At 35.4% G+C, this 26,741-nt stretch overlaps 1 protein-coding gene across 2 annotated transcripts in view; it reads left to right on the plus strand.

The window, feature by feature from the left end:
* The window catches only part of IPO8 (importin 8), a 68,276-nt gene extending 41,756 nt beyond the window's left edge, over nt 1–26,520 (plus strand). For both annotated transcript variants that reach the window (XM_082636927.1, XM_082636928.1), the window contains exons 20-25: nt 2,982–3,077; nt 11,993–12,213; nt 14,503–14,708; nt 20,866–21,069; nt 23,312–23,428; nt 24,527–26,520. In XM_082636927.1, the coding sequence (XP_082493053.1) occupies nt 2,982–3,077; nt 11,993–12,213; nt 14,503–14,708; nt 20,866–21,069; nt 23,312–23,428; nt 24,527–24,624 (942 nt within the window). In that variant the 3' untranslated portion in view covers nt 24,625–26,520. The remainder of the gene's footprint in view (nt 1–2,981; nt 3,078–11,992; nt 12,214–14,502; nt 14,709–20,865; nt 21,070–23,311; nt 23,429–24,526) is intronic.
* The last annotated feature ends 221 nt before the right edge of the window (nt 26,521–26,741 follow it).

Raw genomic sequence — 26,741 nt, forward strand, 5'->3', positions numbered from 1 at the left:
GTTTGGAGAAGGTGCTGTGACTGATCAAATGTGTCAGAAGTGGTTTGTGAAGTTCCATGTGGGAGATTTCTTGCTGGCCAATGCACCACGGTCAGGTAGACCAGTTGAAGTTGATAGCGATCAAATCGAAACAATAATTGAGGACAATCAACGTTATACCACATGGGAAGTAGCTGATATACTCAAAATATCCAAATCAAGTGTTGAAAATCATTTGCACTAGCTTGGTTATGTGAATTACTTTGATGTTTGGGTTCCACATAAGTTAAGTGAAAAAAACCTTCTTGACCATATTTCTGCATGCGATTCTCTACTGAAACGTAATGAAAACGTTCTGTTTTTAAAACAAATTGTGAAGGGCAATGAAAAGTGTATACTGTACAACAATGTGGAACGGAAGAGATCGTGGGGCAAGCAAAATGAACCACGACCAACGGCACCAAAGGCTGGTCTTCATCCAAAGGAGGTGATGTTGTGTATATGGTGGGATTGGAAGGGAGTCCTCTATTACAGATGTCCCCAACATTTTTGGCACCAGGGACTGGTTTCGTGGAAGACGGTTTTTCCATGGACCGGGGGCGGGGTGGGGGAATGGTTTTGGGATGATTCAAGAACATTATATTTATTGTGCACTTTATTTCTATTATTATTACATTGTAATATATAATGAAGTAATTATACAACTCACCATCATGCAGAATCAGTGGGAGCCTTGAGCTTGTTTTCACGTGCCACTCACTGATAGGGTTTTGATATGAGTCTGCAAGCAATTGATTTATTATGGTCTCTGTGTGGGCAAACCTGTCTGCTAATGATAACCTGTATTTGCAGCCGCTCCCCAGCGCTAGCATCACTGCCCCAGCTCCACCTCAGATCATCAGGCATTAGATTCTCATAAGGAGCGTGCAACCTAGATTCCTTGCATGCGCAGTTCCCAGTAGGGTTCACACTCCTATGAGAATCTAATGCCACTGCTGATCTGACAGGAGGCGGAGTTCAGGCGGTAATGCGAGCGATGGGGAGCGATGAGACCAGTGGACCGCTACTGGTCCGTGGCCTGGGGGTTGGGGACCCCTGCTCTATTATGAGCTCCTTCCAGAAAACCAAACCATTAATTGCAACAAGTACTGCTCCCAGTTAGACCAACTGAAAGCAGCTGTCAACGAAAAGCGTCCAGAATTAGTCAACAGAAAACACATAATCTTCCATCAGGATAATGCAAGAGCACATGTTTCTTTGATGACCCAGCAAAAACAGCTTGGCTGAGAAGTTCTGATTCATCTGCTGTATTCACCAGACTTTGCACCTTTGGATTTCCATTTATTTTGGTATTTACAAAATCTCTTAATGGAAAAAAATTTCAGTTCCCTGGAAGACCGTAAAAGGCACCTGGAATAGTTCTTGGCTCAAAAAGATAAAAAGTTTTGGGAAGATGGAATTATGAAGTTGCCTGAAAAATGGCAGAAGGTAGTGGAACAAAAGGGTGAATACGTTGTTCAGTAAAGTTCTTGGTGAAAATGAAAAATGTGTCTTTTATTTTTACTTAAAAAACTGAAGGCACTTTTTGGCCCACCCAACAGCTTTTCTAAAAACACAACTCATAAATGGTAGAACTAGGATTTAGACCATGGCATTCTGGTTCCAGAGCCCACATATTTAGAATCTAGATCTAGAAACACTGCTCTTGAGGTAGAATTTTAAGTTTATGTAAATAGGGTTGGTTCTTGGTTTTGCTAGCTACCTGCTTATGTTTCAGCTCACTGATCCATCTGTTTTCCAGCTTCTACAATTTTATAGCTGTCTGTTTTTTTTTTCCTTTTCTCTGTCTTTGTGGATATATGCCTCTAAAATATCTTTACCTTTATTTTAAAGGCCTTTGGGAGGGGATAAAATTGAACGGGGATGTTCAATCTGTCATCTTTATCTGGAATATCTTTTAAATTCAGTTTTCTTAAATTGTATTTGTCTAGGAAATTATCCAGTTCATCTAAGTTTTCAAATATATAAGGAATATAATATTGTTCATAGTATTCTCATTTTTAATCTTTCCTTTATCTGTATTTGTCTTTCATAATGTTTTAAAATTTTGCTTTCTTTGCTTTTTAAAAATAATTTTGGCAAAAGTCTACTTAAGTCTTTTTTTAATGAATCTATTTTTGATTTCTCTTTGTTTTACCTCTTTTTGTTTATATTCCTAATTTCTATCTTACTTTTATTCTCTGGGTTAAGTCTATTCTTTTTCTTATGTCTTGTGTTTGAACCCTTATTAATTTTTCCATATTTCTTTACTTCTAATATAAACATGCCTCTATATAAATCTCTCTTCTGGGAACCTTATTATAAGGCTACCACATTCGGTGTATGAACATGTGCACTGTATAATTGTTCATATCAGTGAAAATGCAGAATTGACATTAGGCGAACAGGCTGGTAAGCTTTCTTATACTCATCTTCTGTAATACTGTATAGTCCTAAATGGTTATAATGTCTATGGAAAGTACTTCAATTTATGAAGTCCAAATGAGGAAATTAAAAGGTGTGTAATATTAAATTTATGGTTTCATTATGAAAAAATGGGTGCATATAGACAAGAATTCAAAAGGAACAGAAAAACACAGGGTGTATTTAATTGTTTAAGAAGAAGGTTATTTTGTTTTCTTTTGATTTCATTGTATTTTATTGTTTTGATGCATTCCATAAAGGGAAGCTTCATTTGTCTAGACAGTTAACTCATATAGTCTATTTTATTAATCCAAAGTTAAATAAGTGAATTATTACACCTTATAAGGAGTCAGAGTAGATAAAGAAGATAGATGAACTTCATTTTGAACTTCCTTCTTTGGGTTGGCAAGGTAAACTTATGACACAAGCAACGCTGAGATTCTAATGGCTGAATTTTTATGTGATATTTACTTCATGTAGACTTGATTAAATTTTTTGCAACTGCTATTTACTGCTGAGTGAAATTTTAATTACTGCAGGTACTATGTGGAGATGCAGGAGAAGATGCAGAATGCCATGCAGCCAAACTTCTTGAAGTCATCATTCTTCAGTGCAAAGGAAGGGGAATTGATCAGGTAATATATGTATAGAAAACATCCTACTTGATGTTTACATTTAAAATGTGCATGTCTGATTGATGTTTTGTTTATATTGTGATGGAAAATTATAAAGATAGCCTATAGTTTATGTTTACTGGTACAAATCCTGTGACAAAAATACCCAATGCAATTTGGCATCATATTTAAGAAACCATTGCTAAATTCAAGTTCACAAACATTTTCCTCTAAGAGTTTTATGGTTTTAGCTCTAACATTTAGGTCTTCAATTCATTGTGAGTTAATTTTTGAATATGGTTTGTGGAAGGGGTACAAATTCATTATTATGCACATGGATATCAAGTTTTCTCAGCACAATTTGTTGGAAAAAAACTGTTCTTTCCCCATTGAATTATCTTGGCACACTTTGTGAAATCAATTGACTGTAAATGTGAGGATATATTTCTGGATTCTCATTCAGATTTGATTAATTTTTTTGTCCTTAATCCAGGACTGCAGTATCTTTATTACTGTAGCTTTGTAGTAAGTTTTGAAATTAGGAAGTTTGTGTCCTCCAATTTTGTTCCTATGTAAGATAGTTTTGGCTATTATGGTCCCTTGAATTTCCATATGAATTTTAGGATCAGCTTGTCAATTTGAGCAAAGAAGCCAACTGGGATTGTGATAGGCATTGTGCTAAATCTGTAGATCACTTTGGGAAGTATTGTCACTTTGAGAATATGAGATGTCTTTCCTTTTATTTAGGTCACCTTTAATTTTTTTCAAAAATGTTTTGTAGTTTTCAAGTACAAGTTTCTTTCGTTAAATTCTTCATAAAATATTTTATCATTTTTAATGCTATTGTAAATGGTATTGTTTTCTTAATTTTATTTTCAAGTTGTTTTATTGCCTGTGTTTAGAAGTACATTTTCTATATTTATGTTGTTTCTTGCAAACTTGCCGAATTTGTTTATTAGTTTTAATAGAGTTTCAGAGAATTTCTTAGGATTTTCTGTACACAGGGTCATCTCATCTGCAGATAGAGTTTTACCTTTCCAACTTGGGTGCTTTTTATTTTATTTTGCTTGCCTAATTGCCTTGGCTAGAACCTTCAGTGCAATGTTGAATGGATGTGGCGAGAGAAGACATTTTGTCTTGTTCCTGATCTTAGGGGGCAAAGCATTCCTTTCACCATTAAGTCTGATGTAAGCTGTGGGCTTTTCATAGATGTCTTTTATCAGATTGAGTGTGTTCCTGTTTATTCGTGGTTTGTTGAGTGTTTTGATCATGAAGTCATGTTGAATTTTATCAAATGCTTTTTCTGCATCTATTGAGATGATCATGGGGGTTTTGTCCTTTATTCTGTTGATACGGTGTTTTGCTTTAACTGATTTTCAGATGTTAAATCAACCTTGAATTCCTGGTGTAAATCCTTCTTGATCATGGAGTATGATCCTTTTTATATATTTCTAGATTCAGTTAGGTGGTATTTTTTTAAAACTATTTTTGTACCTGTATTTATAAGAGATATTGATCTGTAATTTTTTTTCCTTGTGGTATCTTTGTCTGGCTTTGGAATCAGAGTTATGCTGGCCTTGTGGAATGAGTTGGGAAGTGCTCCCTCCTCTTTTATTTTTTGGAAGAGTTTCTGAAGGTTGGTGTTTTTTAAATGTTAGAATTTAGCAGTGAAGCCATCTTTGCCTGAGCTTTTTTTGTGGGTAGTTTTAAAATCACCAATTCAATCTCATTATTTGTTATAGGTCTACTTGTATTTCTACTTCTTTTTTTTTTTTTTTTTTTTTTTTTGCGGTACGCGGGCCTCTCACTGTTGTGGCCTCTCCTGTTGCGGAGCACAGGCTCCAGATGTGCAGGCTCAGGGGCCATGGCTCACAGGCCTAGCTGCTCCGTGGCATGTGAGATCTTCCCGGACCGGGGCACAAACCCGTGTCCCCTGCGTCGACAGACGGACTCTCAACCACTGCGCCACCAGGGTAGCCCTCTATTTCTTTTTGAGTTAATGTAGGAGTTTGCATCTTTCTAGGAAGTTGTCCATTTCATCTAAATTAACTAATTAGTTGGCATTCAGTTCATAATATTTCATTATATTACTTTTTGTTTTTGTAGGTTGGTAATAATGACCCTGTTTTGTTCCTGATTTTAGTAATTATTATCTTCTCTTTCTCTCGTTCTTTTTCCCCCTTTTGTTAGTTGAGGTAGAGGTTTGTCAATTTTGTTCATCTTTTCAAGGAACCAATTTATGATTTTGTTGTCTGTTTTTTTGGTTTGCTATTTCATTAGTTTTTGCTCTAATCCTCATAATTTATTCCCTTCTACTTGCTTTGAGTTTAGCTTGCTCTTCTTTTTCCAGAGTCTTGAGGTGGAAGTTTAGGTTATTAGATTGAGATATTTCTTTTTTTTTAATATGGGGATTGATAGCTATAAATTTCCCTCTAACCACTGCTTTAGCTACGTTATAAGTTTTGGCATGTGTTCATATTCATTCATCTCAAAATATGCTCTTATTTTCCTTGTGATTTATTCTGGACCCACTGGTTATTTAGGAGTGTGTTGTTTAATTTCCATATGTTTGTGAATTTACCAGAATTCTTTCTGTTAATGATTTCTAATTTTACTCCATTGTAATTGGAGAACATACTTTGTGTGATTTCATTCCTTTTAAGTTTATTGAGGCTTATTTTATGGCCCTGCATGTAGTCTGTCCTGGAGATTGTTCCATGTGCACTTGAGAATAATATGTACTTTGCTGTTATTGGGCTGAGTGTTCTATAGATGTTGTTAGATCTAGTTGGTTTATAATGTTGATTAAGTCTTTTATTTTTTGCTGATCTTCTACCTAATTGTTCTATTCATTATCAAAAGTGAAGTATTAAATTCTCTAACTGTTATTGAATTATCTAGTTCTCCCTTTATTTCTGTCAGTTGTTTCATGTATTTTGGGGCTCTGTTATGTGTATGTATGTTTATAATGGTTTTATCTTCCTGATGGATTGACCCTTTTATCATTAAAATTGTCTCTCTTTATCTCTAGTAACACTTTTTGTTTGTTTTGATGTTGTTTTTGTCTAATATTAGTATATCCATTTCAGCTTTCTTATGGTTGCTGTTTGCATGACATATCTTTTTCCATTCTTTTACTTTCAACCTATTTGTATCTTTGAATTGACCCATTCACATTTACTGTTGTTACTGATACACACAGATTCAATCTGTCATTTTATTTTTTATTTATATGTCTCATGTTTTGTTGTTGTTCCCCTATTCTTTCTTTACTGCTTTCTTTTGAATTAAGTACATATTTTCTAATGTCACATTTTAATTCCTTTAATTTTTTTCCACTATTTAAAACATTTTTCTTAGTGGTTGCTCTAGGGCTTACCATATATATCTTACCTTATCAGAATATACTTCAGATTGAGATTAACCTAATTTTTAGTGAGATATAGATGCATTACTCTTATATAGCTCTATTCCCTCTTACCCCTTTTTGTACTACTGCTGCCATATGTATTGCATCTATATATGTTATAAATCCAACAATACACTGTTTGTAATTATTTCTATTTGCAATTTTATTTCAAAGAAGCTAAGAAAAAAGGCAACCAAGTATATATCTACAGATATACACTTGTTATATTAGCCTTCTTATTTACCATTTCTCAGTTCTCTTTATTTGTTTGCTGTGGGTTGAAGTTACCATCTGGTGTCATTTCCTTATTCCAGTAGAATCTTGCTTCTACATCCTTTGTATTATTAATGTTGGATATATTACATTTTATAGTTTCAACAATACAATTATAACATGTTATTTTATGGGATTGCTTTTTAAAACAGTTAAGAAAGTGAAAGAAATACTATTTTTACTATTTTTTATAATTACATAATTACCTTTACTGGAGTGTGTGTGTGTTTATGTGTGTGTGTGTGTGTGTGTGTGTGTGTGTCTTTATTTGTCTTTGAATTACCCTCTGGGTCACTTGCTTTCAGCCCGAAGAACTTCCTTTAGTATTTCTTGTAGGATAGGTCTGCTAGCAATGAGTTCTGTTTTTTTTTTTTTTTTCTGAGAATGTCTTTATTTCATCTTCAGTGAGGTTGAGGTCTGAAGGTATTAGTTCTGTTCTAAGCAAGTAGCATTGGGAGTGGAAGATTAGAACAAGATTCATAGTGGGAGTCATTGCAGACATTGCATAGAAAACACCAGAAAAAATAAGACATAAGATGAGGGCAGGGAGAAGCCTGTGAGCACAGGTTTACCTTGGAAAATAGATGATCTTTTTCACAGAAACAGAAAGTGTAGATACCAGGAGATGGGAATAGAGTGATATTACTCAAATGGTGACCATCTAATGGTGTCAGTAGGTGTTCATAAAAAAGTGTATTCAATGGTCTGGGGAAAACTGGATAAAACAAAATTCACTTCATTATTGCTTGAATTCTTAGTGCCTTTATCTGGAAATGTGCCTAAGGGGGAGTGGTTAGTATTTTTCAAATTAATTTAACAGTGGAATCTTTTTGTTTTCCAAACCCAAGGAACATCTATTAACTGTTGTGACAGTGCCGTTTAGATAATGCTGATATAGAGATCTGTCTTGAGGTAGAAATAAGGGATGTGGAAACTTAAGTCCAATGGCTTTATTTTCGCAGTTAAATAGGAAGAGTTGTAGAAAATGAAAAAAGTTGAAATTTCAGTTTGGAGGAGTCTAGTAAGTAGTAAAGAAGAATTGAATAAAAGAATTGCTTTTAGCTGGATAGACTCATTTGAAGTTAGCAAGTAAGAATTTCATATGTAATGTTTGTACAGTGGGTTTCTACTCCTAAAACTGGGTTGTTAGAGGTATTGGACAGTTGGTACCCGAGCATTTCTATGTCAGAAAGTTAAGTGAGTTAACTCACTGTCTAATGTTAGTGAGGTTACCATTACTGTGGTGAAGGATTGTAATGCCTTAGAATTAAATTCCTCAATATTTCCTGTAAATTGGTAGTTAGATCTAGAGATTTGGTTGGATTCAATTGTGATTTTTTGGCAAGAATACTTCATAGGTGGTGGTGTGTATTTCTACTAGGGACAGAATGGTTGTCTCTTGTCTTATGATCTTAGTGCTGTTGGTGATGATATTCTAATTCTGTCATTCCTTCTTCATTTATGAGTGGAATTACTTCTATGAAGAGAAGTGTTTTTTCATCAATTATTAGATTACTCTGAGGAATAGTTTGAGTATTTGCCTTTATTTGTCATGATTGAGACAATATGTTTGTTTCCTTATGCTCCATCTTTGGAGCATCCTCCAAAGATGACCAGTGAGGTGTTTTTTATGGTTTTTTTTTTTTTAGCTTTTTAGTATTATTTGACCTTATAGATTCAAATTTATTTGATACACATCAAGTATATTCAGTATATTTCAGGTATACAAAGTTCTTTCAACTTAGGCCAGTGGGAGCCTCTTGAGTTTGCCATATGAGTGCTTTTGACCTGACTCGCATAGACTTTGGAAGTTTTCTGCTGTCTGGTGTGATTAGATGTTCCAGTTTCATCTTGTACATTTCCTGCCCTACCCTGGGAAATGGTATTCCAAGACTGCACAAGGGATATTCCTTGCTATTGAGTAGGTCTTTATTTCCACAAAAGAGAACCAGGAAATACATATTATATTATCTTAAGATTAATGCATCATTAGTAGACACAGATATTTCCAGTTCAAATTTAGAACTACATTATTTTTACTTAAACTAATTGATCCTAATCAGTATCTCCCACACCCAAAATCCTGGTTCTCATCATAATTACTCACTTACTTTACCCCACTAATATGTATATATTATCGCCAACATATCATTATTAACAGTTTAAGATTTTTTAGTAGCTCCTTCTATCTCAAGGGTATATTCATATGCTAGGGATATTTATAGCCAAACAAGTCAAATCATAAATTTTAAAGTAACTTAACATAATCCCTGTTTGATTATTTATTTCATTTTATTTTAACTTTTAGGGATTGCTTAAATTTTTTGTGAATAAAACATATGCAAAGTGTAAAGTCTAATTTACAAAACAAGGTATATTCAGGGAAATCTAGCTTCCATTCCTGTCCCCTCTACCATTACTTTCTTTCCCCATTTCTACCCTCCCCCAACTCCCCAGTTTTTAGTTCATCCTTCCATTAAAAAAAAAAAGCAAATTGTTATAGCCATTCTCTCCTCACCTTCTTAAACAGTAGCATTCGAAACATATTTTTTTTCCATCTTGCCTTCTTCACTTAATAATATATCTTGCAGATCACTCCATAGTAGTATATGGAGGTATTCTGCATAATCAATCCCCATAATTGACTTTATTTTAATATAAACGGATCATTTTAGTTTTACTAATTTTGAAACCTCAAAGTTTCTTTGTATTCTTAATGGCTTTGCATGTAATAGTAGATATTTGTTAAAATGAAGCTTTGTTATTAAAACATATCAAAAAGTTTTTCAGACTTAGTTTACATTTTCTTTTGGCTTCATTGATTCACAATAATTATTTAACTGTAGTAATAATTTTTAATAGAGCCTATGTCCTATATATGCTCTATATCAGAATATGAGACAAAATCAATAGAGTTAATCAGACTAGTCATTTCTTTATAAAAATCTCAATCTTAAAAGTACCACATGTAGTCATGTGTTTTGATATTATATATCATCCTAAACAAGTCTAGTATTCTTCTGATACTAATGTAGTTACAGTTTGGCTTACTAAAGGAAACATTGAAATTGTCTTAAATTTTTACGTGAAACTCTGATTATTTTTTAATAGATTTTATTTTTCAGAGTAGTTACAGGCTCTCAGAGAAATTGAGCAGAAGATATAGAGATTTCTCCTGTACCCCTTACCCCACACATACATAGCCTTCCCCATTATCAACATCTCCGCCAGGGTGGTACATTCGTTATAACTGATGAACCTACTGACACATCATTATCACCCAGAGACCGCAGTTTACACTAGGGTGTACTCTTGGTGTACACACTTTATAGGTTTGGACAAATGTATAATGACATGTATCTACCATTAGAGTATCATGCAGACTAGTTTCACTACACTGCCCTAAAAACCCTCTGTATTCCACCTATTCATCCCATTCTCCCCTGAAACTTTGATTTTTAAAATTTAATTTAAAAATAAACTTATATTAAGACCTCAGAATTTTATTTTACACAAAATATTTTAGCCCATCCCTTTTCAAAAATTGAACTATAGTTGCTGTACAATATTGTATAAGTCACAGGTGTGCAATATAGTGATTCACAATTTTTAAAGGTTATACTCCATTTGTAGTTATTATAAAAGATTGGTTATATTTCCCATGTTGTACAATATATCCTTGTAGCTTATTTTATACCTAATAATTTGTACCTCCTACTCCTCTACCCCTATATTGCACCTCCCCCTTCCCTCTCCCTGCTGGTAACCCCTAGTTTGTTCTCTATATCTGTGAGTCTACTTTTTTTTGTTATTATTCACTAGTTTGTTGTATTTTTTAGATTCCACATATAAGTGATATCATACAGTTTTTATCTTTCTCTGTCTGACTGATTTCACTTAGCATAATGCCCTCCAAGTCCATTCATGTTGCTGCAAATGGGAAAATTTCATTCTTTATTATAGCTGAGTAGTATTTCATTGTGTATATATATCACATCTTCTTTATCCATTCATCTGTTGATGGACACTTAGGATGCTTTCATATCTTGGCAATTGTAAATAATGCTGCTATGAACATTGGGGTGCATGTATCTTTTTGAATTAGTGTTTTTGTTTTTGTTTTTTTGGATATATACCCAAGTGTGGAATTGCTGGGTCATATGGTAGTAGTATTTTTAGTTTTTTGAGAAATCTCCATCTGTTTTCCACAGTTAGCCCATCCCTTTTAATTGAAAGTAACTGTTAGGAAATATTTCTAATAAAATTAAACAATATTGCACTTTAGAATTGGAGTCATAGGATTTTAATGTATGAAATCCACTATTTTTCTTCAGTCTTTTACTTATACCAACAGGAATTTTCTTTTTCAAAAATTTTATTGAGCTATATTTAACATATAACATTATCTTAATTTCAGGTATACAACATGAGTCAGTATTTGTATATACAGGGAAATGATCATGACAATAAGTCTAGTTAACATCCATCACCATACATAGTTAAAAACTTTTTTTTTCTTGTGATGAGAGCTTTTAATGTCTACTCTTTCTTAGCAACTTTCAAATGTACAATACAGTATTCTTAAGTTTAGTCACCATGTCATTCATTACATCCCTGTGACTTTTTTAGGAATTTCTCAAGAGAAATTCTGATCACATCATGCTTATTTTTAGTCTCATTTTTTTTTACACTTGACCCTTGAAAAATGCAGGAGTTAGAGGCGTTGACCCTCTGCACAGTCAGAAATCCACGTATAACTTACAGTTGGCCCTGTGTATACACGTTTTCTCCCTATCCGCGGATTCAGCCAACTGTGGATAGGGTAGTACTGTAGTATTCACCATTGAAAAAACCTGCGTTTAAGTGGCTCCATATAGTTCAAACCTGCGTTGTTCAAGGGTCAACTGTATTTCCAATTTGATTTATCAAAGAAAAATTCCACCCTAGTCATTTTAACTCAAACATGGAAGTAACTAAGTCTACATTTGGATTATAGCCATCATTTGAGTGTGGACTCTTGTAGAACAATCTTCAACTAAATGTAATCTTCACATAAAAGGGAAGGAGACGTTTTGGCACTACTGTAGGACCTCTTTTCGGCCATTTAAGCTCTCTGGGTTTAATAATTCTAAAAATGATTTAAACAAGCAAAAGTTTCACTGTCATTAAGAGTATCTGATTTATTGATAACACTTCACCAACATTCAGCTTTCTATAAAAGTTACTTGATTTCTCTTTTTCTTTTTTCCTCTAGTGCATTCCACTCTTTGTTCAACTTGTTTTGGAGAGATTAACCCGAGGGGTCAAAACTAGTGAGCTTCGTACTATGTGTCTTCAGGTTGCAATTGCTGCCTTGTACTACAATCCTGATTTGCTGCTACATACTTTAGAACGAATTCAGTTGCCTCACAACCCTGGACCTGTAACTGTACAGTTTATAAATCAGTGGATGAATGATACAGATTGTTTTCTTGGGTACGTATGTGTCTTTTCGATTTTACACTGCATTTCTATTCTGGAAAGTTGACTTTTTAATATGTACATATAATAGCATATAAAGAGAGAATTTTTATATCTTAAGAAATATTATTATTTTTTATTTATTTTTGGCTGCTTCACTGCTGCACTCAGGCTTTCTCTAGTTGCTGCAAGTGGGGGCTACTCTTCATGGCAGTGCGCGGGCTTCTCATTGCAGTGGCCTCTCTCCTTGCAGAGCACGGGCTCCAGGCTCGCAGGCCTCACCAGTCATGGCTCGCAGGCTCCAGAGCACAGGCTCAGTAGTTGTGGCGCACGGGTCCAGCTGCTCCGCGGCACGTGGGATCCTCCTGGACGAGGGCTCAAACCCACGTCCCCTGCACTGGCAGGTGGATTCCCAGCCACTGGGCCACCAGGGAAGCCCTTTAAGAATTATTTTTAGTGTATTGTTAACATAATATTAAATTCTTAGAGAATTAAGAATGTGTTTCAGCAGTATAATCTAGTGGAAAGAATGCAGGCTCTGAAAATTAGGTATAGCAGTTCCCCGCTTGTTTTTGACTTATGTGTATTATTATATCTCTAGGCAACAAGAATTAAGTGTACACTTGGGTTCCATGACTATTAAGTGTCTATGGGTAACAATATTCTAAATAGAGTCGTGTTTCTAAGGAAAGTACTGGTCTGGTAAAGATATAAAGACTCCAATGGAGCCCGTTTTCAAATGTGAGGTCAGAAGATTGTTAGTTGTAGTCCAGGTGCTACCTTGGTAGGAGAGTTTGGCTTTATGTGAAGCACTCTCCTAGCTTCACAACATAGAAAAAGTAAGATCCTAAGTAGTAGTTATAGGCCCACCTCAAGTGACCCAACACATATAAGTGACCCTGTTGTGTTAGAATTTGAGCTAAATTGCTGATTAATTTGTTCAAAACATTAGAAATAACTAGTGTTCTTTTTAAGTTTTGTAAGATATCATTTAGAAAAATTTACTGAGGGGAAAATAATTTCAACAGGAGTAGTTAGGACATTGCCAGGTGGTGGGGAGATGATGGAGGGGCTTGAATTAGGATGGCAGAAAAGGAATGGGGGAGCATATTTATAAGTTGCTATGTGTATTCTAATTTTTCTACTTGTAGGAGACTGGAATTTGTCCCTGATTTAAATTTCTTATTAAAGCTTTGAAAGGAAGAGCATACTTTAAAAAGAAATTGTGCTTAAAGTTATCTCTGACAAAGATTTAGAGAGCAGAGATTTAGTCACTCACAGTTATAGTTAGTAGCATCTATAAGCATTTTTCCAAAAATAGAAAATCCTTCTCAGCTATTGTATAGATTGGGCATGCTTGGATTGTGCTCCCTTGGATTCTTCAGAGCCCCACTCGATAATCATCTTTTGTACTATGATCCATTTGACACCTGGTGTACACTACTAGTTAGAGGCTACATGGATGAGAAGGTCATCAGGTCAAGCACAGTTCCTGTTACAGTATACTATACTTTGACATTAGTAACTTGAATCAATAAAGCAATGGAAATAATGAAGAATAATAGAAGCTAGTAATATATTTGTCATTGGGTTTATTGTATATTACTCTCATTTTGAATCACTGCCAGTGAATTTTTTGTTCATGCCTGCAATTTTAAGTGTTATATTAATATAGAAAATCTTTTAATTCTTAATATTTTTAGTTTTAAACAATTTAGAAGAAACATTCATACAAAAATGTGTGTAATGTATATTGGTCAAACATTTTTCCTTCAGAATTAAAATTTCCTTATCCTGTTTTATAGAACAGGACATTTAATAGATTTACTTATAGCTATTACATTCAGCTTATTAGATGCTGAGTTTTTGGAGGAACTTTTGGCACCTGGGGTTAGTATACAGTGTATGTGCCAAGATACTTTGTAGACCAATCCAATGAAGACAAAGTCTAAGGGACTCCTCATTTTTTCCATTGGATAGGAATTTTATGCTATCATATACAGGTATTCTTGTTTTAATAAAAGTTGTTATGCTAAGGCCCAGATACAGCATTTGTATTATCATAAATTGATATTACACAAGATTCACCATATTAATTGCAGACTCCCGTAGGTCTTTGATGATGATAATTGGTTTACAAAACTTGATTTACATAGGATTTCATATAGTACAAAATGTAGATACCTCTGTGTAACTCCAGTGAATGAACCTTAGAATACACCTTGGACATTTCTTTTTGTAATTTCTTCGGAATTTGTTCTCATTTCTCATGTGCACATTTTTTTTCGCCTTTATAATTTGTAGGCATCATGACCGGAAGATGTGTATAATAGGACTGAGTATTCTTTTGGAATTGCAAAATCGACCTCCTGGAGTAGATGCTGTGGTGGGACAGATTGTGCCCTCAATTCTTTTCCTTTTCCTTGGCCTAAAGCAGGTCTGTGCTACCAAACAATTGGTAAACCGGGAAGATCGCTCAAAAGCAGAGAAAGCTGATATGGAAGAAAATGGTAAAGTGTTCTAATTGCAATGAATGCTAGAATTGATTGTGATTTGAGTGTGTGTTTTCTTTGAGTTTTAGTCTATTTGGAAACATTAAACAGGTGTACATTTCTTGGCCTGTTACACGTTTAACAAATATCTTGGGTTTGTTTGACTTAATTATAGTAGTTGCTTCTTACCACAATTTTGGTTTCATGGTTTCAGTTGTCTAAAAATATTAAATGGAAAATTCTAGGAATAAATAATTCATAACTTTATTTATCTATTTATTATGGAAGTATAGTTGATTTACAATATTATATTAGTTTCAGGTGTACAACATACATAGTGATTCACTGTTTTTATAGATTATACTCTTTAAAGTTATTATAAAATGTTGGCTGTATTCTGTGTGCTGTACAATAATATATCCTTGTGCTTATTTATTTGATACTTAGTAGTTTGTACCTCTTAATATTCTACTCTGTTTTACCCCTCCCTCTTCCCTCTCCCCAGTGGTAACTACTAGTTTTTTCTCCATATCTGTGAGTCTGTTTCTGTTTTGTTATATTCATTTGTTTCTTTTATTTCTTATATTCCACATATAAGTGTGACATACAGTATTTGTCTTTCTCTGACATACTTCATTAAACATAATATCCTCCAGGTCTATCCATGTTGTTGCAAATGGCAAGATTTCATTCTTTTTATGGCTGGGTAATATTCCATCACATATCTCACCACATCTTCATTATCCATCCATTTGTTGATGAACATTTGGGTTGCTTCCTTATCTTGGTTGTTGTAAATAATGCTGCTGTGAACTTTGGCGTGTGTGTATCATTTTGAATTAGTGTTTTTGTTTTCTTTGGATATATATCTAGCAGTGAAATTGCTGGAACATACTTTTAGTTTTTTGAGAAATCTTCATGTCGTTTTCCGTAGTGGCTGCACCAATTTACATCCCCACCAACAGTGTTCAAGGGTTCCCTTTTCTCCATATTCTTGCCAACATTTGTTATTTGTTGATAGCCATTCTTACTAAGAGGGGTGAGATGATATCTCATTGTGGTTCTGATTTGCATATCTCTAATGATTAGCAATGTTGAACGTCTTTCATGTGCCTGTTGGCCATCTGTATGTCTTCTTTGGAAAAATGACTATTCAGGTCTTCTGCCCATTTTTTAATTGGGTCATTTAGTTTTTTGACATTGAGTTGTATGAGCTGTTTATATATTTCGGATATTAACCCCTTATTGTAGCATATCATTTGCAAATATTTTCTCCCATTTATAGGTTGTCTTTTCATTTTGTTGATGGTTTCCTTTGCTGTGCAAAAGTGTTTAAATTTAATTAGGTCCCATTTGTTTATTTTTGCTTTAGTGTCCTTTGCCTTAGGAGACAGACCCCTCCAAAATACTGCTACAATTTATGTCAAAGAGTGTTCTGCTTTTCTTTTAGGAGTTTTATGGTGTCTGGTTATACATTTAGGTCTTTAATCCATTTTGAGTTTATTTTTGTCCATGGCATGAGAAAATGTTCTAATCTCATTCTTTGGCATGTAGCTGGCCAGTTTTCCCAGCACCACTCATTATTGAAGAAACTGATATTCCCCATTGTATATTCTTGCCTCGTTTGTCATAGATGAATCAACCCTAAACACAGGAGTTTATTTCTGGGCTGTCTATTCTGTTCCATTGATCTGTGTGTCTGTTTTTGTGCCAGTACTATACTGTTTTGATTACTGTAGCTTTGTAGCATAGTCTGAAATCAAGGAGCATGATGCCTCCAGCTCTGTTCTCTTTTGTCAAGATTGCTTTGGCAATTCAGGGTCTTTTGTGGTTCCATATAAATTTTAGGATGATTTGTTCTAGTTCTGTGAAAGATATTATGGGTATTTTGATAGGCATTAAATCTATGGATTGCTTTGGGTAGTATGGATTTTTTAAATGATATTCTTCCAATCCATGAACATGGGATATCTTTCCATTTCTTTGTATCATCTTTCATTTCCTTCATCATTGTTTTATAATTTTCAGAGTATAGGTCTTTCACCTCCTTGGTTAAGTTTATTCCTAGGTTTTTAATTCTTTTTGATGCAATTTTAAACAGGATTGTTTTCTTGCTTTCTCTTTCTGCAACTTTACTGAATTCATTTATTAGTTCTAAAAGCTTTTCAGTGGAGACTTTAGGGTTTTCTGTATATAGTATTTTGTCATCTGAAAATAGTGACAGTTTTACTTCCCTTCCAACTTGGATGCCTTTGATTTCTTTTTCTTGTCTGATGGCTGTGGCTGGAATTTCCAATAGTATGTTAAATAGAAGTGGCGAGAGTTTGTATCCTTATCTTCAGAGGAAAATCTTTTAGCTTTCACTGTTGCGTATGATGTTAGCTGTAGGTTTGTCATAAATGACCCTTATTATGTTGAGATATGTTCCCTCTATACCCACTTTGATGAGAGTTTTTGTCATGAATGGATGTTGAATTTTGTCAAATGCTTTTTCTGTAGCTCTTGTGATGTTCATGTGATTTTTATCCTTTTTTTAAAAAATGTGGTGTATCACATTGATTGATTTGTGGATATTGAATCATCTTTGCATCCCTGGAATAAATCTCACTGGATTGTGGTGTATCATCCGTTTTTATAAATTGTTGAGTTTGGTTTGCTAATATTCTGTTCAGGATTTTTGCATCTATATTCATCAGAGATATTGCCCTGTAACTTTCTTTTTTTGTAGTGTCTTTGTCTTCTTTTGGTGGCTCATAGAATGAACTTGGGAGTGTTCTCTTCAGTTTTTTGGAATAGTTTGAGAAGAATAGGTATTAGCTTTTCTTTATACATTTTGTAGAGTTCTCATGTTAAACTGTCCAGTCCTGGACTTTTGTTTGCTGGGAGTCTTTTTATTATGAATTCAGTTTCACTACTAGTGATCTCTTTATTCAGATTGTCTATATCTTCCTGATTGGGTCTTGGAAGATTGTATGTTTCTAGACATGATTCCATTCCTTCTAGGTTGTCTCATTTTTTGACATATAAATATTTGTAGTATTCACTTATGATTTTTGGGTATCTCTGTGATATCAGTTATAATTTCTCCTCTTTCATTTCTTGTTTTATTTATTTGGGCCCTCTCTCTTTTTTTCTTAATGAGCCTGGCTAACAGCTTATTAATTTAGTTTATTTTTCAAAAAAAAAATAGCTCTTGATCTTTTCTACTTTTTTTTGTCTCCATTTTATTTGTTCCCTCTCTGAAGTTTATAATTTCCTTCCTTCTTCTGACTTTGGGCTTTGTTCTTAATTTTTAAATTCCTTTAGATGGTAGGTTAGGTTGTTTATTTGAGATTTCTCTTGGGTTTTTTTTTGCATTCTTTTAAACATCTTTATTGGAGTATAATTGCTTAACAATGGTGTGTTAGTTTCTGCTTTATAATGAAGTGAATCAGTTATACATATACATATTTACCCATATCTCTTCCCTCTTGCAGCTCCCTCCCTCCCACCCTCCCTATCTCACCCCTCTACGTGGTCACAGAGCACTGAGCTGATCTCCCTGTGCTATGAGACTGCTTCCCACTAACTATTTTACGTTTGGTAGTGTATATATGTCCATGCCAATCTCTCACTTTGTCCCAGCTTACCCTTCCTCCTCCCCATATCCTCAAGTCCATTCTCTAGTAGGTCTGCATCTTTATTCCCGTCTTGCCCCTAGGTTCTTCATGACCAGTTTTTTTTTTTAGATTCCATATATATGTGTTAGCATACGGTATTTGTTTTTCTCTTTCTGACTTACTTCACTCTGAATGAGTCTCTAGGTCCATCCACCTCATTACAGATAACTCAATTTTGTTCCTTTTTATGGCTGAGTAATATTCCACTGTATATATGTGCCACATCTTCTTTATCCGTTCATCTGTTGATGGACACTTAGGTTGCTTCCATGGCCTGGCTATTGTAAATAGAGCTGCAATGGACATTTTGGTACATGACTCTTTGAATTATGGTTTTCTCAGCGTATATGCCCAGTAGTGGGATTGCTGGGTCATATGGTAGTTCTATTTTTAGTTTTTTAAGGAACCACCACACTGTTCTCCACAGTGGCTGTATCAGTTTACATTCCCACCAACAGTGCAAGAGGGTTCCCTTTTCTCCACACCCTCTCCAGCATTTATTGTTTCTAGATTTTTTGATGATGGCCATTCTGACTGGTGTGAGATGATACCTCATTGTAGTTTTGATTTGCATTTCTGTAATGATTAATGATGTTGAGCATTCTTTCATGTGTTTGTTGACAATCTGTATATCTTCTTTGGAGGAATGTCTATTTAGGTCTTCTGCCCATTTTTGGACTGGGTTGTTTGGTTTTTGATTCTCTTGTTTCTTGAGGTAGGCCTGAATTGCTATAAACTTCCCTATTAGAACTGCTTTTGCTATGTCCTGTAGATTTCAGAAAGTTATGTTTTTATTTTCATTTGTCTCAGGGTATTTTCTGATTTCCTCTTTGATTTCTTCATTCATCCATTGGTGTTTTAGTAGCATGTTGTTTAGTCTCCATATGTTTATGTTTTTCCCATTTTTCTACCTGTAATTGATTTCTAGTTTCATACTGCTGTGGTTGGAAAAAATGCTTAATGTAATTTGTTTCCCCTTAAATTTGTTGAGACTTGTTTTGTGGCCTAGCATATGTTGTCTCCTGGAGAATGTTCCATGTGCACTTGAAAGAATGTGTATTCTGCCATTTTTGGATGTAATGTCCTGTAGATACCTATTAAGTCCAACTGGTCTAATGTTTCATTTAAGACTACTCTTTCCTTATTGATTTTCTGTCTGGATGGTCTGATGTAAATGGGTTGTTAAAGTTTCCTCCTATTATTGTATTATTGTCAATTTCTCTCTTTATGTCTGTTAATATTTGTTTTATATATTTAGATGCATATATGTTAACAAATATTATATTCTCTTCTTGTATCGATCCTTTTATCATTATATAATGCCCTTTTTTGTCTTTTGTTATAGCCTTTGTTTTAAAGTCTACTTTATGTGATAGGCATATTGCTACCCCTTCTTTCTTGTTGTTTCCATTGCATGAAATATATTTTTCCATCCCCTCACTTTCAGTCTGTGTGTCTTTAGCTCTGAAGTGAGTCTCTTGTATTTGTTTATTTTGCTAAATATATGCAGACAATCACAGAATTCTTTTTTTTCAGTATGTTGCATTCTTCATAATTTCTCCCTTTGCTCTCTAATGGGTTATAATTATTATGACTTGAGGGAAATTTTCTAGTAATTTCCCAGACTTTCTTGTTGAATTTCCTACTGAGGTGTAAGATGATTAATCAGTGAAAATTTCTCTTGCTGTCTTTGTTATTCTACATATATATATATATATATATATTTTTTCCATGTATGTGGTCAAAACTATGGTTTCTTGCATTATTCCTAAAACTACCTTGCAGTTGAATCCAGGTGCTTCAGTATGGTGCTTTTTATAGAACTAGGTTTAGATTGATATTGCCTGGTTTGGGTTTACTCCAGGTTTCTCCTTCTAGGTTGATTTCGTTCTGCATTTACTGTCTTCCGGTTATTTATAATACTGGACTAACTGCTTGGAACAGACCAGCCCTGAAAATAGAAACTGAATCTATGGGGATATACAATTCAGCTTTCAATTTTTTTAACCCACATATAGCTAATTATTTTTCCTCTGTATTTCTATATTTTTCTGTTTCTATTAGCAGAAATGACCTCTTCATTTGAGCATTTCCGAGCAGTTCATAATCAGCTTAGTTAATTGCTAAGACACTCAAATTCTCAGTGGTAGGTCATTGTTTTTAAAACACATGCACTGAATACATAATCATTTTATGTCATTTTTGACAAAAAAGTTAATTTGGGAATCTGTGACTAAATAGTATATTTTATATTAATGGATGTGAAGCAGCCATAGTAAAACAGTAATAGTGTTCATCTTTAGAGATAGTTAGAAATTGTTTTGAGTGAGGAGGATAAAGTCATTTTCAGTTTAGCAACTACAGTAAAGATAAGGTTTATTTTTATAATTTTACATAAAATTATTTAGTCATTTTTCCATTTCTAGAATGTCATTTATAATTTTTATTTTCTTTATGGAATTTATATTTTGTCCTTATGTGGTTTGATTCCTTTTAAATAAATAATGGATTCACAGAAGAGATTTCAAGTGATGAAGAGGAGACGAATGTAACTGCTCAAGCAATGCAGTCAAATAATGGAAGAGGTGAAGATGAGGAGGAAGATGATGATGACTGGGATGAAGAAGTATTGGAAGAAACTGCCCTTGAGGGATTCAGCACTCCACTGGACCTTGACAATAGTGTGGATGAATATCAGTTTTTTACACAAGCCCTGCTGAGTATGTTGTTACTCCCTGAATCTTCAGATATGTTTTTCATTTCCATCTATTAGAAGTTGTTTTGGGATCTTCCCCCAAATTGGTTTAGATTCCCTTTAAATTTTTAATTTATTTTTAATTATAGAAATCCCCAAACATACACAAAATGAGAGCAAATAGCATAATGAAACATCCATCACCCAATCCCAATAACCTTGATCATTGTAAAGTGGCGGGGTGAGGCTGCAGGGTATCCTCACAAAAGTAATTACAGGCAAGAGTATCTGCATATATTGTTCATCCTCTAGATATGAATGGATAAGGATTTTTGCAGAATGAAGTATCTCAGATATGTTGCTTAAAAATTGTGGCCATAAACTTATTAGCAGTTCACAATCCCCATGTGAATGAACAGAGTCCATTAGAGAGTAGATTTTTACTATGTAAGCAATTTACCAATGTTGTACAGCAAAGGACACTAGAAACTCAAAGATTGGGAGAAAATATTTGTCATGTACATGTCATAGGCTTAAGACCCACAGATTACAAAGGCCTTCTATAAATGAATAAGACCAATAACCCAGTAGAAGAATGAAAGATATAAATGGAAAACTTACAGAATTAAAAATAAATAATAAGTCAATGAAAGCATTTAGAAAATTATTATAAACAAACTATAATGAAAAAATCCCACTAAATAGGTTGTTTTATAGTTACATCATATTTCTATGGTAGTACCATAATTTAGCTTATTTCCACTGATGGACATATAAGATATTTCCAGGGTTTTTTTTTTTTACAAGCAATATTAAATTGAACATCCTTGTGTATAAAATATTGTTACTAACAAGGCAATGGTAGTGTAATATATTGGCATTATTTAGTATGCCAATGTATTGGTTGTTACAAATACCATTAATGAACCACCTCTATGATTTATTGAAATTCAGCAGGAACAAGAGGTAGAGAGTACAGGGAATGATATTCCAGAGCATGAGGAAGATAAGAGTATAAATGTGGATACTGGAATGTGGAGGGTACACTCTAAGGCAGTTACTTCCAGACCTGGGTGTGCATCATAGGCAACAAAGAAGCTCTTAGGTCTTGGGTGGGATCTCAGGATATGTATTTTGAAAATGCTCCTCAAGAGATAGGCAGCCAGCTTTGGCTCAGTCAGCATATAGGGACCACTGCTTAAAGTCTCTGTGGAGTAGTAAAATTGTACCAAATTGTACCAGCCCTGAAATCTGGTGGGATTTTTTTTCCTTTTTCTTTTTGGCCATGCAGCATGTGGGATCTTAGTTCCCTGACCAGGGATCGAACCTGTGCCCCCTGCAATGGAAGCAGGGGTCTTAACCACTGAACCGCCAGGGAAGTCCCCCAGTCTTGAATTCTGGACTGAGATTGTCTTTATCCCATTGCCCATTAGAGTGTTTTTGAATGTTTTTCTATAAAGAGGTGACCTTGGGGATATGATAGTTTCCTTCAGGGGTATTATCTGATGATGATGTCCAAAAAGAAGTGAAGGGGGCTAGACTTGGGAACCAAGCGTTAAGAAATTACTTTATTGGTTTAGGAGTAATAGGGCCCTGGAGTGGGAGGATGGCATTTGATGGGAAAAAGCGTATCAGTGAAAGACATCAAGAAAGCAGCACAGAATTGGATGTGGAGAGAGCATGATTAAAGATGTTAGGCATTTACAGTGGTTGACTAGGAGACTGATAGAACTGGTAATGGAAATGGGGAGATAAGGAGGGTTTGGGAGGTAAAATGTTAAATTTGGTTACAGTTGTACTGAGTTTGAGGTGAGCTATCCAAAGTAAAAGACCAGGAGACTTAGGGAAGAGTTTTGCCTAAAGGTACAAATTTGAGTTTTTGGTATAGAAGTGATGCTGAAGGAGCAGGTAGCATGAGAATTCCTGAGGAAAATGGTAACAAGTGAGTAAGGTGTTTCCCAAGATCTGGATTTTAGGCAGCATTCATAGTTCGTAAAAACCCAGGAAGAAGAGGAGATGGGGAGGGAGCAGAGAATTAGGCAAAGCAGAGATTTGTGATGTCCCAAGCTTCCTTTATAGCTCCACGTAGGTCGAGTACTAAAGTGAGTACTCAGGAGTAATCCTTTGTTGGAATAAATTTTATCACCTATTGTCTGTGATCATTTCAATGTAATTTGATTGTGTTATTAGTTATTCTCTGAAATAATAATTGTCATTGGACTCCTTTATTTTTCCTTCTCCCTCAACACACCCCCAAAATACAACAGCTGTGCAGAATCGGGATGCTGCCTGGTACCAACTGCTGATGGCACCGCTCAGTGAGGATCAGAGGAGGGCGCTACAGGAGGTGTACACACTGGCCGAGCACCGAAGGACGGTAGCAGGTCAGCCAGCGTGATTTCTAGATCAGAGTGCATATGTCAGAGTGCCAGTATTCAGCTTGTATTTTACGAGCCTGGTGGCACCTAAATACTGTTCTAAAAATTGTTAGAGGCCAACCTTTCAAGATAATAAGGAATTATCATTATTGTATGATCTTTTTAATCATTCATGATATATTAGCTCTGTGAAACACCATGTGTTAATGTGTCTTTAGTGGTGTTCTTATTCACACCCTTATCCTATTTTGGAGCCAAAGGTAAGATGTAAAGATTGGGATGAATCTTGCTGAGGGAGAGTTAATCAGCTGGGTCACCCACCTAAACATCTAAACAACAGAAGGGTCAAAAGCATTTTATGAATTCTTGCAGGGAGCTTGTATTCCTAGAAATGAAATACTCTCCATTTCTATTTGTTGGGTTTTATGTGTTGGTGATTCTCGTTGATTTTCAGTTTTTGAGCTGGAGAAATTATTTTACACAGACGTTGTTATGGTCACTCCAAGAAAATTAATGGAAGATTTTGTAATTACAAAAGTATTTTAGTGGGGAACATCATGGAATAGGAATCTAGAGTTTAGAACCCAGGTTCTTCTGCTTGGATTTAGGCTTTAAGTCCTGTACAGATTCTGTATCAGCCCTCCTGATGTGAGAGGTCAGTGTGCCCTTTCAGCAATAGACACTAGCTTTGAGCCTTCTTTTTATTTTGCTCAGTTTTAGCAAATAGTCTTTCCAAGATAGAAAATATAACTACAGTCTTCCTTCGGTATCGGGGTGGGGGGTGGGGATTGTTTCCCTGACCTGCCTTGGATACCAAAATCTGAGGATGCTCGTGTCCCCTGTTAAAATGGTGTGGTGCAGTGGGCCCTCTGTATCCGTGTGTTCCGTATCTGCTGGTTCCGCATCCCCAGACACCAAGATGATGGTACTTACTGACATGGGTTTATTAAAGGCTAATGTTCAATTGGGCAGAATAATTAATACCACAATTCACATTCCTTCACAGTACTAACTCTAAAGAATCTGGCTCCTTTGAGGTTATTTCCAACTTTGTCACCTTAAATACTCTTCTCTTTTCCCCCCCTTTCTCTTGGCAAATGCTAGAGGCAAAGAAGAAGATTGAACAACAGGGAGGCTTCACCTTTGAAAACAAAGGAGTCCTCTCTGCATTTAACTTTGGGACTATGCCCACCAACAACTGAAAGAAGGAAGATCACCCGACCAAATGTCATCGCTACGTGGTACGTCAGCCGGAAGGAGAGGGTCAAGGGGAGCCGGGGCTGCTTTTTGTGCCACCTGCTGTGCCAGTTACTGCCTGGTGTCCGGCAGCACCCTTCTCCACCCCTGCATCCCCTTTGACCTTTCTCACCCTGAAATATATATTTTAAGCAGCTACTGTAATGTATGAAATTAAAGAACAACAAAATTGTTGGACTGCAAAGGACAAAGCATATGCTCCAAAGGATGAATGACCAAGGTGGTTTTAGAGGATTGGATGGAATTGCACGTCTCAGGTTTTGCCATGCAGAATCAATGGATTTATGCGAATAACAGTGCCTTCTGTTGTACATGAATTATCTGAAAAAATTTTTTTGAGTGCATTGCAATTTTTTTTAAGGCATAAAACATATTTCTAGATAAATGTAAACCTTGGCTATATGTTGACTTATTCTGCATTTCACTATGTGAATTTACTGTTAGGAAGTTAGCTACAAGTCACTCTGGTTTCAAAATCATCACTGCTCCCCTTGCTCTCCACTGCTGCTGGGGGCTTTCTTCAGGGGTTGTACAATATGCACTGGCTCTGGTTTTTCATAAGGTGTTTTTTCCTAAAGATGTGGCTTTCCTAAGAAGTGTCTGATTCTCTCTTCCCTCATATTTCTCAGCCCTGAAAGGGGTGGTATTTCTTTTGAGTCAACCTATATGAATATCGATTTCATTCATAACCTAATAAGTTCAGGACTCAAAAATTTCTTGGCAGCAAGTGGCAGGGACTCTTTCGTCACTGGAATTAACAATCAGTCCAAGTATATTCTGAATCGTACTTAATTATGCAATTAATTGACAGTTATACTAAAGCACATTGGACTTCTATGAGAAAGGTGCTACATAAGCACACTGTCTTTCTGGATGGGGGCTTGCATTTTCAGTAACTTATCATTCCAGCTATGTTGGACCCGGGTCCAAAACATTTTGTAACAATACTTTTTATCTAGGAAAAAGACCCAAGTAAATCTAACTTCTTGCTTTCTCACACATCTGAATTTTCTCCTATCTAATCTGTCCTAGTTTTTATTATAGCTCAGTTTGGCTTCTTATATTTTTCAAGGGTTGGGGATAATCAGTCAGCTGCACTCTGACATGGTAATGATGCAAGATAGCCCACGATAAATATCACAGATGGAGGTGACAGCTGTTTTTCTGAACTGATTCAACACCAGAACATGGGTCACAGTGTTTTCATTCAGTAACGCAAAAGTGAATTTTCAGAATTTAATATATTTCTGGATATGATACAGTTGTCTGTTTTTGTGAAATGTTTGCGGCTTATATTTTCCGTCAGTCCCTGGAGGAGTTTTCTCCAGGTGCTTTCTATATTACCATCCCTTGTTAATATGAACTCTTTTTAGACTTTTAGATTATTTCAGTCGTTCTTTACAGAAGTAGCCCAAGAAGCCATGAGTTTCAGAGTTAAGTGATCCCCTGCTTTGTTCTGCTCCCGTCTTCCCAAGGCATTGATGCTGAAGGTGCCAGCTGGCGGTTAGAAGAGAAAGACGGCATGGGGGAAATTGTAGACATCTTAAGCTTTGAAGCTCTTCTTTTTCTCCTCATGTCCCAAATGGTTTAATTTTAACGTAAGTAACATGCCTTCACACTGCACTGTAAAAGGCATGTGACTTTATTTTGGGATGTATTGTCTTCTGCAGTATTAAAGGGAAAGAAGTGCTAATGTGTATCATCCTGTCTTGCTTTTGAAGCCAGGGTAGTTGTACAGTTTTGTTACCGGCAGTGCTAACCTGAATGTGATATGATTACCTTGGAAAGGCAGGAACTCGTATGAATGTACGGTAAAATAAAATGCGGACTGATTCCCAGGATCTTGAACTCCTCTGTGTGAAATGTTTTCGGAAATGTGGAGGTGCTTTATGCAGGTGATAAAAACCCATCAGTGTGTGTTTTCCTCACTCCTGGGGACCTGGAGCAAGGTGACCGTAGGTCTGGGAGGGTAACAAGGGCTCATCAGCAACAGCTAAAGACTGGGTGTCCAAATATGAGCTGCAGAAGCTCTGAAAAAGCAAGGTCATTCAACCACATCAGG

This window comes from Mesoplodon mirus, assembly GCF_964341445.2.
Source record: "Mesoplodon mirus genome assembly, chromosome: 11".
Taxonomy (NCBI): domain Eukaryota; kingdom Metazoa; phylum Chordata; class Mammalia; order Artiodactyla; family Ziphiidae; genus Mesoplodon; species Mesoplodon mirus.